Consider the following 16,380-nt stretch of genomic DNA (forward strand, 5'->3'; position numbering starts at 1 on the left):
TTATTATGATTGTCACTCACTTATGAGTAGCAATGGCCTCAGTTAATCCATACAAGTTGTGCAGGTTATAATGGGATGACAGATATTGTTTTCCAGTCATACACACCGTGCGGGACCTCAGATATCCCCCAGTTACACCTGCAGCAGACAGACAGACAGCAGTTATTTTTGTAGCAATCTGATTAAATGCTTACATGTATAAAATGTTCAAAACACCAAACAGATAAATCAACATATTAAAAAAATGCAGAAAATTTCTCAACAATGGTACAGGCATTTCTGGCAGGAAAGTGTTGAAAGGCATTTCCTGTTTTTTCTAATGAAATCACTTCTACCTGGTACATAAGGAGGGTTTTCTAAATTGCTGTCTGGACAGCCATTTATTGCTCCAGTAACAAAGTTGGATGGCTCATTCATATCCTGTGAAAGAAAGAATTCATTTCAGTTTTGCGGCAAATGTCGCCCTAAAGAAAAATGCTGCACACAGTCAAGCCTGGATAGAAACATAGAAACATAGAAAATAGGTGCAGGAGTAGGCCATTCGGCCCTTCGAGCCTGCACCGCCATTCAGTATGATCATGGCTGATCATCCAACTCAGAACCCTGTACCTGCTTTCTCTCCATACCCCCGATCCCTTTAGCCACAAGGGCCATATCTAACTTCCTCTTAAATATAGCCAATGAACCGGCCTCAACTGTTTCCTGTGGCAGAGAATTCCACAGATTCACCACCCTCTGTGTGAAGAAGTTTTTCCTCATCTCGGTCCTAAAAGGCTTCCCCTTTATCCTTAAACTGCGACCCCTCGTTCTGGACTTCCCCAACATCAGAAACAATCTTCCTGCATCTAGCCTGTCCAATCCCTTTAGAATTTTATACGTTTCAATAAGATCCCCCCTCAATCTTCTAAATTCCAGTGAGTATAAGCCTAGTCGATCCAGCCTTTCTTCATATGAAAGTCCTGCCATCCCAGGAATCAATCTGGTGAACCTTCTCTGTACTCCCTCTATGGCAAGAATGTCTTTCCTCAGATTAGGGGACCAAAACTGCACTCAATACTCTAGGTGCAGTCTCACCAAGGCCTTGCACAACTGCAGTGAAACCTCCCTGCTCCTGTTTTGCTATGAATACCAACATACCATTTGCCTTTTTCACCACCTGCTGTACCTGCATGCCCACCTTCAATGACTGGTGTACAATGATACCCAGGTCTCATTGTACCTCCCCTTTTCCTAATTGGCCACCATTCAGATAATAATCTGTTTTCCTGTTCTTGCCACCAAAGTGGATAACCTCACATTTATCCAAATTAAATTGCATCTGCCATGAATTTGCCCACTCGATTAACCTATCCAAGTCACCCTGCATCCTGTTAGCATCCTCCTCACAGCTAACATCGCCACCCAGCTTCATGTCATCTGCAAACTTGGAGATGCTGCATTTAATTCCCTCGTCTAAATCGTTAATATATATTGTAAACAACTGGGGTCCCAGCACTGAGCCTTGCAGTACCCCACTAGTCACTGCCTACCATTCTGAAAAGGACCCGTTTACTCCTACTCTTTGCTTCCTGTCTGCCAACCAATTCTCTATCCAGATCAGTAACATACCCCCAATACCGTGTGGTTTAAGTTTAAACACTAATCTCCTGTGTGGGACCTTGTCGAAAGCCTTTTGAAAATCTAAATATATCACATCCACTGGCTCTCCCCTATCCACTCTACTAGTTACATCTTCAAAAAATTCTCTAAGATTCGTCAGACATGATTTTCCTTTCACAAATCCATGCTGACTTTGTCTGATGATTTCACCTCTTTCCAAATGTGCTGTTATCACATCTTTGATAACCGACTCTAGCATTTTCCCCACCACCAATGTCAGACGAACCGGTCTATAATTCCCCAGTTTTTCTCTCCCTCCTTTTTTTTTATATATATTTTTTATTAGTTTTTCAAAACATTTTACTAATTAAAAACCCCAAATCCCAATGAGGAACATTAAAACAGTGCAAAATTAAGCATACAATAACAATATGCTACAAAGGAAGAGAATTTAGCAAAAAAAACCCCACCTAAATTAAAGACAAGTAAGCTTAGTGTCCTCCCCAAGCCCCACAACACAAGAAAAAACAACAGCAACTCCAAACCAACCACAACACAATATAGAGAGTATAAGTCAGGACAGTCAAACTCCCAGACTGTGAATACACTCAGCAGTAGAGGGTAATAATGCCTTCTACCAGAAAAAAAAAAGGAGCTGAAAGCACGGGACCGAAAAGAAAAAAAAAACCCTAGTCAAGAGGAAGGTTATGAAAGTACTCGATAAAAGGTCCCCAGACCTTATGGAACTTTAGATCCGAATTGAGAACTGAATAATGAATTTTTTCGAGGTCCAAACAGGCCATGATGTCGTTAAGCCATTGAGCATGAGTGGGCGGGGCAGCATCTCTCCATCTGAGGAGGATCAAGCGTCTAGCCAGAAGAGAGGCAAAGGATAATATTCGGCATTTGGTCGGACCCAGACATAAATCTGTCTCGCCCCAAAAACCAAACAGAGCAATTAAGGGGTTTGGTTCTAGGTGCTGATTCAGAATACACGATAACGTAGTGAAGACGTCTTTCCAGAATTTCTCCAAGCTAGGACAGAACCAGTACATATGGATGAGAGAGGCCACGCCCCTCTTGCATTTATCACAGAGCGGACTAACGCTAGGGTAGAATCGAGATAGTTTAGATTTAGACATATGGACTCTATGAACAATCTTAAACTGTAAAAGGCAGTGGCGAGCACAAAGAGAGGTTGAGTTAACCGATTTGAGAACTGAATCTCAGCTCTCCTCAGATAAGGAGATATTTAAATCCTGCTCCCAGGCCATTTTGATTTTATCCATGGGGGCCTGTCGTAAGGCCACTAGTTTATCTCGGATGATTGATATTAGGCCTTTACCTAGTGGATTCATGGAAAGAAATAGGTCCATAGCGTTTTTCGCAGGCATTTCAGGGAAGTTAGGAATTAAAGGAGCAATAAAGTGTCGGATTTGGAGATATCTGAAAAAATGAGCATTGGGCAGATTGAACTTAACAGAGAGCTGCTGAAAAGAAGCGAAGTGATTATCAATGAAAAGATCTTCAAAATGTCTAATGCCCTTCCTATACCAAACCTGGAATGCTGAATCGTATGTAGTAGGTAAAAAAAGGTGATTATGAGCAATAGGGCTGGAAATGGAAAACCCCTGGAAACAATAGCATTTCCTGATCTGAGCCCATATACCTCCCCCTCCTTTTTTAAAAAGTGGTGTTACATTAGCCACCCTCCAATCCTCAGGAACTAATCCAGAATCTAAGGAGTTTTGAAAAATTATCACTAGTGCATTCACTATTTCTTGGGCTACTTCCTTAAGCACTCTGGGATGCAGACCATCTGGCCCTGGGGATTTATCTGCCTTTAATCCCTTCAATTTACCTAACACCACTTCCCTACTAACATGTATTTCCCTCAGTTCCTCCATCTCACTAGACCTTCGGTCCTCTACTATTTCTGGAAGATTATTTATGTCCTCCTTCGTGAAGACAGAACCAAAGTAGTTATTCAATTGGTCTACCATGTCCTTGTTCCCTATGATCAATTCACCTGTTTCTGACTGTAAGGGACCTACATATGTCTTGACCAATCTTTTTCTTTTAACATATCTATAAAAGCTTTTACAGTCAGTTTTTATGCTCCCTGCCAGCTTTCTCTCATAATCTTTTTTCCCTTTCCTAATTAAGCCCTTTGTCCTCCTCTGCTGGACTCTGAATTTCTCCCAGTCCTCAGGTGTGCCGCTTTTTCTGGCTAATTTGTATGTTTCTTCTTTGGACTTGATACTATCCCTAATTTCCCTTGTCAGCCACAGGCGCACTACCTTCCCTGGTTTATTCTTTTGCCAAATTGGGATGAACAATTGTTGTAGTTCATCCATACGATCTTTAAATGCTTGCCATTGCATATCCACCGTCAACCCTTTAAGTATCATTTGCCGGTCTATCTTAGTTAATTCACGTCTCATACCTTCAAAGTTACCCTTCTTTAAGTTCAGAACCTTTGTTTCTGAATTAACTATGTCACTTTCCATCTTAATGAATAATTCCACCATATTATGGTCACTCTTACCCAAGAGACCTTGCACCACAAGATTGCTAACTAACCCTTCCTCATTGCTCAATACCCAATCTAGAACGGCCTGCTCTCTAGTTGGTTCCTCGACATGTTGGTTCAGAAAACCATCCCGCATACATTCCAAGAAATCCTCTTCCTCAGCACCCTTACCAATTTGGTTCACCCAATCTATATGTAGATTGAAGTCACCCATTATAACTACTGTTCCTTTATTGCACGCATTTCTAATTTCCTGTTTAATGCCATCCCCAACCTTACTACTACTGTTAGGTGGCCTGTACACAACTCCCACCAGCGTTTTCTGCCCCTTAGTGTTATGCAGCTCTACCCATAGCGATTCCACATCCTCCAGGCTAACGTCCTTCCTTTCTATTGCATTAATCTCCTCTCTCACCAGCAATGCTACCCCACCTCCTTTTCTTTCCTGTCTGTCCCTCCTGAATATTGAATATCCCTGGATGTTGAGCTCCCATCCTTGGTCACCCTGGAGCCATGTCTCTGTGATCCCAACTATATCATATTCATTAATAACCATCTGCACATTCAATTCATCCACCTTGTTACGAATGCTCCTCGCATTGACACACAAAGCCTTCAGGCTTGTTTTTACAACACTCTTAGCCCTTATACAATTATGTTGAAAAGTGGCCCTTTTTGCTTTTTGCCCTGGATTTGCCTGCTTGCTACGTTTACTTTTCACCTTACTACTTTTTGCTTCTACCCTCATTTTACACATCTTTAAAGAAGATGTTATCTCCTTTAAGATCTTTTAAACAACCTGCAGTACATTCTTTTTTAGCATCCTTTTCATGCTTTATTCTCCACCAATAATCTGAACTTCAAATCTACTGGATCCTGAAAACCAAGTTCGTGTTCCTGGGTATATACAATTTCAGGAATAAAGGCAAACTTCTGAATGGAAAACACTTATTTTCCAACTTCTAATCTTAATTGCATTGCATGCACATCACAAAATCATGGTGCTGGGAGGTATTAATTTTGATTTGCATTTATGTTCATTCAGAATTTTTTTTCATCTTGAATGAATGAAATAATTGTATATAATGCTCTGTCTTACTCAAGAACATAGAACAGTACAACACAGAAGCAGGCCCTTACTCTAGATACAAAGCAGTGTAATACAGGAGCAGGCCCTTACTCTAGAACATACTCTAGGTTCAGAACAGTACAATACAGGAGCAGACCCTTACTCTCAAACATACTCTAGGTGCAGAACAGTACAGCATAGGAGCAGACCCTTACTCTAGAACAAACTCTAGATACAGAACAGTACAATACAGGAGCAGGCCCTTCGGCCCATAATGTGGCACCAAACCAATTAAATGGCTAACTAATCTCTTCTGCCTACACAATGTCCATATCCTTCCATTTTACTCACATTCATGTACCTGCCCGAACGTCTCTTAAAAGTTTCTAGTGTGTCTGCCTCTACTACTGCCCCAGGCAGAGCCTCCCTGGCACTCAGCATTCTGTGCAAAAACTTGCTCATCACGTCTCCTTTGAAGTTACCCTTTCTCACATTAAAAATAATTTTCATAATGTCTGAGCATGCCTGAATAACAGTGCAGCAAAGACTGTGCATAAAATGAAGTAAGTAGCAGAAAATGATGCCATCTTAAATGCACAAACTTAACCAATGTCCTCACATAAAAATTTATTCAATTTTTTAGTACTGAAGTACGAGTATTGTAGATAGTCATACAGACATGGAGGTAGAAACTGTCTGAAAATTAACACAATTAGTTCTATTCATGTCCATGTACTGCTCAGTTTATAAACAGCCTTACTTAATAAAAGCACATTATTTTGTATCACAAACATGAGGAAATCTGCAGATGCTGGAAATTCAAACAACACACACAAAATGCTGGTGGAACGCAGCAGGCCAGGCAGCAACTATAGAAGAAGAACAGTCGATGTTTTGGGCCGAGACCCTTCATCCTGACATGCTGTGATATGGTTGTAATACAGAATGAGTGGGGACAGAATCAAGTTCAGTTTTATGTGGAAAGGATCACTTGAAAAATGATTCTTGAAAATCATGCCACATTATGTCCTGTCGAAAGGTCTTGGCCCAAAATGTCGACTGTACTTCTCCCTGCCTGGCCTGCTGCGTTCCACCAACATTTTGTGTGTGTTGCATTATTTTGTATGTTAATTTTATGTTAAAAATGTTTGAATAAAGGAATGTATACACAATGTCTTTATTATAAAACTTAAATTATAAGTATATTGAATAAGTTATAACGTAACAATGGCTTTAGTAATTATCTCATAGAACAAAAAAATCGTAAACGTAGTTTACATACTTACAATCCATAATCCATCAAAAGCCACCTGATCATGAAACTCCTTTATGTTGTCATACCACCAGGCCCCAGTCTCTGGATTTGTAAAATCTGGGAAGGTAGTGAAACCAGGCCAAACCTAAGCAAAGTAATCAAAACACAATTCTAAAAGACTTACAGAGGTTGGATGCTGAGTCAAATTTAAATCCATACTACACTGATATGATGAGAAGCTGTGATATGGTTGTAATACAGAATGAGTGGGGGCAGAATCAAGTTCAGTTTTATGTAGAAATGAGTTTCAATGCAGCACATTTCGAGTTAAAAGGATCACTTGAAAAATTATTCTTGAAAATCATGCCACATTATGAAGGCTCACTTCGAATTGCAACCATGACAGAGTAACTTAATCAAACCTTCAAATAATAAGAAATGCACAATGATAATCTGAAGCCCCCAAAAATTAGTTATTCTGTAGAGTTACGTATTCAGGCAACAATAAATATATGAGTTAGGCAAGGGTTTTTATAACAAACAACACGTTTATTAAACACTGAAAACAAACCCCCCCCAAAAGTAAACAAACACTAACGTAACCGGAAATCAGCTGCTGTGCGGCAGCTTAAACAGTTCTTAAAGCGATGCAGCTCAAACAGTTCTTAAAGCGATGTTGCAAAAACAGTTCTTTAAAGTAGTATTGCCAAAAGTTCGAAATGCTCATAGTCCATTTAAGGGAGAGGCTTTTAAAGACGATTTAATTTCTCTTTCACGTCGTTTTGCTTCTATCCCCGATGTCGAACTTTTCCCACGAAGAATTTACGAAATGAAATGGCTTAAAGGCACTGACCTTTCCTTTATCACACTGTCCTCAATCTTCTGCTATCCCGCAGAGATTAACACGAGAACAGTCAATGAATTCCTTTCAAATAAGGATTAAATAAGGTCAAACCCGTTCCACCGTCGTAAATCGATTCTCCTCGATCTTTAACTCCCGAACTCCGATCTTCACTCTCCACTGATTCTCAAACTAGCAGTATTGTAAAGAACCTGCTGGTAATGACCTTTTAAACTTTAGGCATTAGATAAAACTTTATCTTTCAACTAAACTGCGTCATCACATTAAATCACGCAGTGGCATGAAGTCAACTTGGCAAATCCAGCCACGAACTGCCCCTCCTCACAGGGTGGGGTCTTCCTTTTATAACCTGTAAAAAAAAACTGTCACATGATCTCTGCTGGCGGGAAAATGACATCACTCCACCCTCACAAGACCATTACCTCAAGTCCAGTATAGCTTCAACCCCAGTCACGTGACAAGGGTACGTAACAGTAGTCATTTTATTATAAATGAAATTAGGCTCAGACTTCCTGTTGTGTCCCAAATCCCCAATAAAGGGGAACAGAACTTTTATTAAGTAGGGCTCTCTGTGGTTTCCATGAAACCCAACTGAGCTCTATTATACAAAAATACAACATTTTCATATGTACATATTCAAGTTAAGAGAAGCTTTATGCAAAATTGTTTACTGAACATCATAAACCTTAGTGATTAATGGGACACCTACATGAAATAGGTAGAATTGCACAATAATAAATAACAGAAATGAAAGTCAATGGAATGACAGATTATTTGGACACTGGGACTGAATTCATAATGATACCAATTAGTAGACTTAAAGGGGATGGCATAATTTCGGATCGAGATGCTATCCTGAGAAGCATTTAACACCTTATTTGTGAGCCTACAACTGATATTTTGAGACCAGTTCGTGATATTTTCTGGATCAATATTTCTAAGATTTTTCATTCCTTCGTGAGAAAGACAGTTGGTTCTGTAATGTTGTCAATGCTAGTGAACATTTTGTGAAATGCAAATGGGAAAAAGTAATTAAAAAGACCAAGCAAACATCTTAATGCGGCACTGACCTTGCCTATTAATAGTTCATCAGTTTCATTTTTTATAAAGACACCTCTCTTTACGCCATCATCAAATGGCTTGTATTCCCCTGCTCCCTGTGAACTGATTGCTGGATCCTAAAGCAGAAAGAAAACAACTGTTTAAAGCATCTCAGGAAAAAGGAATATGAGAATTACTGCAAATACATAAGTAATCACGGTAAGGTGAAAAACAAGGTACATTTTTGGCTTATGAAGAAATCAAATGAGATTATTAGACAAAGGCAACACAGTCTGTAATTTGGCTAAATATGGTTCTATCCTGGACTGTCTTGGTTCACTGTGATGTATGGAGAAATATCTGGTATTCCCATATAGTAATCTATCAAGAGATATCACCTTCAGATGGACTTTCCAAGAGGAAAAAAGTATTTCATCACAACCACATAATGTATTGTGTTCTGAAAAGTCAAGCATTTCTGCAATTTTAAAGAGATCTGCAACTGGCACTTCTTTAAAAATCATGAGTTTGATTTTTAACATTTACCTGAAACAGCTCAAAAATTACCCGAGAAATGAGAAGCTTAAAATTGTCCTCTTCTCTTTTATATTGCATGAAGTATCAACCACATATTTCATTGTGACATTTATGAATGGTTTTATCAACAGGAAAACATCTCACTATTGTGAAAACATTAGAGTCACGCTAAGGGAATTTTCTGAACAGTCTACATTGCAACCAATTGTGGCGGAGTGGCCAGAGCCATGATGCAGTTTAATTTTTTTTTAGATGATACCAATAGAAACCGCAGGCGCTAGAATCTGGAGCAACAAACGTTCTGCTGGAGGAACTCAGCATATGTGGGAGGGAAAGTAACTGTCTCTATTTCGGATTGAAACTCAACATCCTGATGACTCAAAATGTCGACACCTCCTTCCTCGTCAAGTTGCTGCTCAACTTCCTCCAGAAGGTTGCTAACTGTGCTAGGTGACTTGAATGCTGCAGTGGTACTTACTAGTCACTTGATGGCGCGAATGAGCTACATCCTCTTGAAAGCATTAATGAAGTTTTGGACATGTAATAATGAATCACATACTGTATTAACAAAAATCCATTTTCTCCTCATTAATTTTATTCACCAAGGGCGACAAATTGTCCTTTCCCCCACCCCCAAACTCAAAAGAAAGCTGCGATTTTGTATTGGGAGGTTTCATTTCAGAACCACCTACAATGGAAAAACTGCTCCGAATCAATATCTCACTGAACATCGACCAACACCTCGTCCCAACATCTGCTTTCTCCCAGCATCCACCATTTTGGAAAATGGAGAAAGCCAGAATACAGGGCCTGTTAGCGCAGGAGATGACAATAAATAAACACACGTACTATCGTCCAGGGAGATACTGCAAATGGCTGCTTTAACTTTTAAACATTTGAGAATCAAACCAATGGCATTTTTAATTAGTGGATAATTTGTGTACTGTATTTTTCTTCTTACCACAATCATGACATATTTTAAGCCTTTTTTGTGAAATTCATCCACCATCTCCGGATAGTCACCATAGTACACCAAGTTATAAGTGAAGTCTTTCCTCCAATCCATGTAGTCTATATCATTCCACTGTACATCCTGAATGAAAAATAAAGAAGGAATAGTATTGTTTCCTGTTAATAATTAATAATAGAGGTGAGAGATATTCTTACCTTTTGAGCTCACCTCCCTGCTTGTAGGATTACACCATGCATTCTTGCAATCCACAATAAAGACACATAATTGAATACAATTTCAAAAGTGTACCTCTTAAAAGAACGATCTTTGCAAACTGTTGCCCACAAGTTATATGCATGGCAAAAATGAAAGCAATTATGTACTGTTAATTCTGCAGATTTAACTTTATTGCCTCTACTCAAAAAAAATCTAATGAATACCATATACCAACCCACCATTAGTTCAAAAGCACCTTTAAGCTTCTTCCCTTTGTTTGCTGCAAAAAGCAAAATCTCCCGGAGGCTACACATTTCAATCTGACTTCCCATTCCCATTCCGGCACATCTGCTCCTCCACTACCATGATATGGTCAAAATCAAGTTGGAGGAGCAACGCCTCATCTGGGTAGCTTCCAACTTGATGGCATGAACATTGATTTCTCTAACTTCTGGTAATATCTCCCCCCTCCCTCCTCCTCTCTTTTTCCACTCTCCATTCTGGTTACCCTTTCTCATCTATTCACCTGCCCATCATTTGCCTCTGGATTCACTTCTTGTAACCCATTCTTGCACAGTCCACTGCCCTTTCCTATTAGATTCCTTCTTCTTCAACCCTTTGTCTCTTCCATCTATCCCTTCCCATCTTCTTACCCTCTCCCTCACCTGGTCTTACTTATCACCCGTCAGTTTGCCTTCCTCCCCTCCCCCACTTCTGCATTCTGGTTTCTGCCCCCTTCCTTTCCAGTCCTGATGAAGAGTCCAGGCCTGTTCATCCCCTCCATAGATGCTGTCTGACCTGCGAGTTCCTCCAGCAGTTTGTATGTGCTGCTTAAAAGTTACCAACTTGAATTACTAAGAAGTCCAAACAGGCTGAAAACATTTCACATAAAAAGAGCATTTGTTCTTATACGTTCTTTGATTAACCAATTCTACACCGATGCAACCCTGTTGACAAGAATGAAAGCACAGGGAACCCGGGTTTGACCAACCAGGAACTTCCTTAGCTTGAGAAAATAAACATTTGGGGCAGGATGAGAAAATTTGAAGTGACTGCACATCCACCAGGCTGAACGTATGAGGGAATCAAATTGTATAGCACTGTGGCATCTCTTTGACCCAGTGTTTCTAATGCTGACCATTTCTCTCACCCATTCTGATCCTACTTGCCTTCATAAGTCTGTAATCTTCTATCCCTAGCCATTTCAAGTGTCTGCCAAACACATTAATTGTACCTAATTCTCCAGATTCTTCTGGTTCCAGGTATCAAAGTCTAGGTCTAAAATAACTTCCCACACAAAACTTCTTTAAAATTCCTTCCTCTCACTTTACGCCTTTGTGTTTTTGTTACCCATCCGTCTGTCGTAGGTTGCGCCTGGAATTTCCAGTTGGTGGGGGATTTCCCTCCACGCCGCTCTGACACATTGGGAAATCGTACTCGGCAGGTTACAGCAGTGGTTTGCCTTTGCCTTCTGCCAGGTGAGTTTAAAGAGATCACCACCTCTTGCGGTGGATGACCAGGACGTCTACGTGTCTTGTCGTGCTCTTAGCACTCCACCAACGCCTGTTGGCCTGCCTTCTTGACCGTTGGACCATTAATCAGTCTCCTCTGCTCAATCTGCCAGGGCCAGACTTCACACGCTGGGACAGACAAATCCCCTACCTCACCGAGGGTCAAAGACCAGTCAGCTACCCTCAGCTGGTTTGGCCCGTCTACCGAGACGGTTTACCGGGGTGTGGCCACTGCGCGTGCTACAACTACTTGGAGCCACCGGTGAGAGCTCAGCACCCGGTGGGGACCAAAGAAGGACAAGCTGTCCTGAAAAGGACTCGGCAGGCCCCCCCACCAGAGGTGTTACCCCTCCCTAGACACCCCATACACCTGTTTCCCATACCATGGGAAAAATAAAATTCTGACTACCTACCCTATCGATGGCTCTTATAATGTTATATCTCATTATTAGGCTTTTCCTCAGCCTTTGTGACTCCAGGATGAACAAGTCCAGCTATCACATCTCTCCCCATAACTCAAGTCCCTCAATCCAGTGCACATCCAATTAGCCATAGTCAGGCGTATTATCTTGAAGCATGCATAATCCCAAAGACATCCAACTATTCTCCTACAAGGAAAATAACTGCTCATTCATCATTGAAAACCCTTACTTAATGAGCTGTAAATAGCTCACATAATAAATATCACAGTACTCTACAAAAGTGGATTACCACCAAATTCTTAAAGCAGTGTATCCCAATAAATAGTGTTGGTACTTATGGTCAGTAATGCCTTATCTGCTCAAACATTTTAAATAGTCCCGATTAGATGCAAGCTCAGCTGTTGGAATAGTTCTACATATTCAAACAGGTGGCTGCACACTATATTTTCATGACTGTGTTTTCGGATTTTGAAAACTAGGTACAATTTATCAAATGTATTCTTTTTAAAAGTGCAAGTTACTGTTCTTCATCTTTGCAATACATCAAACAGAAATGCAAGCTACATTTAAAAATTGTTCCAACTTTTAAAACAATCTTCCAGTTGCTTGAAAGGAATACTGACTTTATTCTTGATCTGCTGCGGATTCCCATGTTCAGTGTCCTGTGAATCACCAAATTTGTAAGGCATGTCAGGATAATGAAGACATGCAAGCTATTTGCCTGAACGAGTGTAGCTCCATTTACATCCAGGACAAATCTCAGTTAATTGGTAACCTGTCCACCACCCTGAATATTCACTCCCTCCACATTCTTGGCTTCACATCGTGATACAAGGATGAAAATATTCATTTATTCAAGTCTTTTATGATAAAATAATGAACAGATTTGTTTGGATTGTGCAGCAGTTATATGGTTTAAGAGAATGATTTACTTTGAAAAGTTACACAAAAATCACCTGAGGCATGTTGGCTCTGGTCATATTCTCCACAACCTGTCGAGTGACATTCGTGCTCTTATAACCAAATCGACACAGATGGAATCCCAGACTCCAGTACGGAGGCATTATTGGGTAACCTATGCAGTTACATATATAAAATTATAGGAAAATATAAGATGATATTTTGATAAAAAGAAAATGACTTTAATTTGTATAGCACCTTCCATAACATCTTCATAGCTAACAAGTGTTGTCCTTGAAGTGTAGTCACTGATGTACTGTTGGAAAAGTTCCATATAAGATATGGGCAAAAGGATGTTTCATTGAATCATAAACATGGAAGTAGGTCCCTTAGGTATTTGTCTTCACTGGGGCTTTATTCAGTATTCAGATTTATAGTCTGAAGTACAACAAGTTCTCATCCAGGTATACAACAAAGCTAATGACAATTTCCAATTTAGCCACCCTCAGTGATTGAAACAAATCTGCAGGCTGATAAAACACCTTTTTATACTTTCATTATCCCCTTAATTCTATTCAATCAGATAAAGAAAAATAGTTTTTACATTTATTTTATCTAGAACTCTTATAATAACGCAGATGTTCAGCAAAGTTTGTTAAATGTCAAGATGACAATTCATGGTGCACTGTCACGTGTAATGGGCAAAGAGGAAGTTGTTCTATTGGGGGTGAGCTTCACTTGAACTGGGCTGAGACCAGAATCCTTGCAAACTGAGTAACTAGAATTATTATTGAGGCTTTAAACTAAGTAGTGCAAAAGAGGGTAATGGCAAAGTAAAACTTATAAAGTTTAAGAGAGAAGGTATAATCATCATTTAGGGAAGCAAATGGGTAATGATTATCAGAGTATGTCAGGAGAGAATAATTTATATAAAAATAAGAGAATCATTGAAAAAGAATTAGGACAGGGAAATGGTGCAAAGACAAAATAGAATGCATATATCAGCTCTAACAAAAGTGAATTTAATGACATGAATATAAATGAATGGATATGCTTTAATGATTGTGGACTTCAGGAAAGGGATGTCGAGGGAACACACACCAGTCCTCATCAAGGGACCAGAAGTAAAAAGGGTGAGCAGTTTCAAGTTTCTGGGCATCAATACCTCTGAGGATCTATCCTGGGTCCAACATACTGATACAATTACAAAGCAGGTACAGCAGTGGCTATACTTTATTTGGAGTTTGAGGAAAATTGGTATGTCACCAAATACACTCACTTATTTCTACAGATATACAATGAAGAGTATTCCAATTGGTTGCATCCCCATCTGGTGTGGAAGGGCCAAAGCACATGATTGGAAAAAGCTCAGAAAGTTGTACACTCTGCCAGCTTCATCATGGGCACTAGCCTCCCCAGCATCCAAGATACCTACAAAAGGCAATACCTCAAAAAGGGGGCATTCATCGTTAAGGACCCCCATCACCCACGACCTGCCCTCTTCTTATGGCTACCAGCAAGAGGAGGTACCAAAGCCTGAAAACACACACTGAGAGTTTCAGGAACAGCTTCTTCCCTTAGCCATCAGATTTCTGAATGGAAAATGAACTCATAAACACTACCTCAGTACATTATTTCCTTCTCTTTTTGCACTACTTAATTAATTTTTAAAAAATATATACTTCTTATTGTAATTTATAGCTATTATTATTACGTATTGCAATAGATTGCTGTCGCAAAATAAATTTCCCAACATATGCCAGTAATCATATAGACCATAAGACATAGGAGCAGAATTAGGTCATTTGGTCCATCGAGTCTGCTCTGCCCTTTCATCATGGGTGATTCTTTTCCCTCTCAACCTCATTCTCTTGCCTCCCAATAATCTTTCATACCCTGACCAATCAAGAACCTATCGACCTCCAAGTTAAATACACCCAATGACCTGGTCTCCATAACAAATTCCACAGACTCACCACCTTCTTGTTAAAGAAATTCCTCCACACCCCTGTTCTAAATGGATGTCCCTCTGTTCTGAGGCTGTCCTCTCTGGTCCTAGACTCCTCCACCACAGGAAATATCTTCGCATCCACATGTCTTTCAACATTTGATAGGTGTCATTGAGACACCCTCTTATTCATCTAATTTCCAGCAAGTACAGTCCCAAAGCCATCAATCACCCCTCATACGATAAGCCTTTCATTTCTGGAATTATTTTGTAAATCTCCTCTGAATCCTCTCCAATGTCAGCATGATGGGGTTTGAACTGGAGTTGTAAGGGGATGGGAGGGAACCAGAGTGCAAAACAATTGGTGGAGAGGTTGTGGAGACAGATGCTGTTAAGAAGTCAGACTAAGTCAGAAACCAAAAGGTTCAGCATGGTGCGACCATTGTCCTGAGCTGCGTGTACCTCAATGCAAGGAGTATCATAGGAAAGGAGGATGAGCTCAGGACGTAGATCAACACCAGTAAGACTTGGTTGCAGGAGGGGTAGAACTGACAGCTCAGTATTCCGGGGTTCTGTTGTTTCTATCATGACAGAGCGGGAGGGATTGAAGGAGGAAAGGTGGTGTTACTAGTTACTGATTTTGCCAATCTACCGATATATTGAAATTCCCCATGTCTATCATAACATTATCCTTTTGACATGCCCTTTCTATAAACCATTGCAATTTGTAGCTCACATACTGGCTACAGTTTGGAAGCCTGTCCCATAATGGGGCTTTTTACTCTTGCATTTTCTTAACTGTACCCACAAGGGTTCTACATCTTCCTATCCTAAATCACCTCTTTCTAAGGATTTGATGTAATTTTTTTTTACCAACAGAACCACACTACCCCCTGCTTGTCTTTTTGATACAGTGGGTATCCTTGGATGCTAAGCTCCCAACTGTAATCTTTCAGCCATGACTCAGTGATGCCAACAATGTCATACCTACCAATCTCTAACTGTGCTGCAAGATCAGCTACTTGATTCCATATACCATATGCCTTCAAATATAATACCTTGGGTCCTGTTTCTGTCACTCTTTACAATTTTGTCCCTTTTACACTGCATCTCATCCCACTAACTGCAATTTTACTCTACCATCTGCCTGTCCTTCCTGATAGTCTCCTGCCTGGCTCTGCTTGTAAATCAACAGCCCTATCACTTCGGTTCCATCCCCCTGCTAAACCCACCCCAAAAGCTCTGCCCACAAAGATATTGGTGCCCCTTGGGTTCAGGTACAACCTGTCCCTTTTGTGCAGGTCATATCTACCCAAGAAGAGATTGCAATGATCCAGAAATCTGAAACCCTGCCCTTCCACCGGTTTCCCAGTCACGTATTTACCTGCCAAATAATCCTATTTTTACCCTTACTGCCACATAGCACGGGGCAGCAATCCAGAGATTGCTCACCTGGAGCTTCTGCTTTTCCATTTTCTACCTTGCTTCCCAATTTCTCTCTTCAGGACCTCCTCATTTTTCCTCCCATGTTTGGT

The 16,380-nt window shown here is 40.3% G+C and overlaps 1 protein-coding gene across 1 annotated transcript in view; it reads right to left on the reverse strand.

Annotated features, from left to right (window-relative positions):
• Positions 1 to 16,380, reverse strand: part of gaa (alpha glucosidase) — a 62,121-nt gene that overhangs the window by 15,677 nt on the left and 30,064 nt on the right. Inside the window, exons 7-12 of the mRNA XM_059948512.1 lie at positions 12,954 to 13,072; positions 9,858 to 9,989; positions 8,389 to 8,496; positions 6,488 to 6,601; positions 336 to 420; positions 21 to 138 (exon numbers count right to left, since the gene is read on the reverse strand). Coding sequence (XP_059804495.1) covers positions 21 to 138; positions 336 to 420; positions 6,488 to 6,601; positions 8,389 to 8,496; positions 9,858 to 9,989; positions 12,954 to 13,072 — 676 coding nt within the window. The remainder of the gene's footprint in view (positions 1 to 20; positions 139 to 335; positions 421 to 6,487; positions 6,602 to 8,388; positions 8,497 to 9,857; positions 9,990 to 12,953; positions 13,073 to 16,380) is intronic.

Source organism: Hypanus sabinus, chromosome 23 (genome assembly GCF_030144855.1).
Source record: "Hypanus sabinus isolate sHypSab1 chromosome 23, sHypSab1.hap1, whole genome shotgun sequence".
Classification (NCBI taxonomy): Eukaryota; Metazoa; Chordata; class Chondrichthyes; order Myliobatiformes; family Dasyatidae; genus Hypanus; species Hypanus sabinus.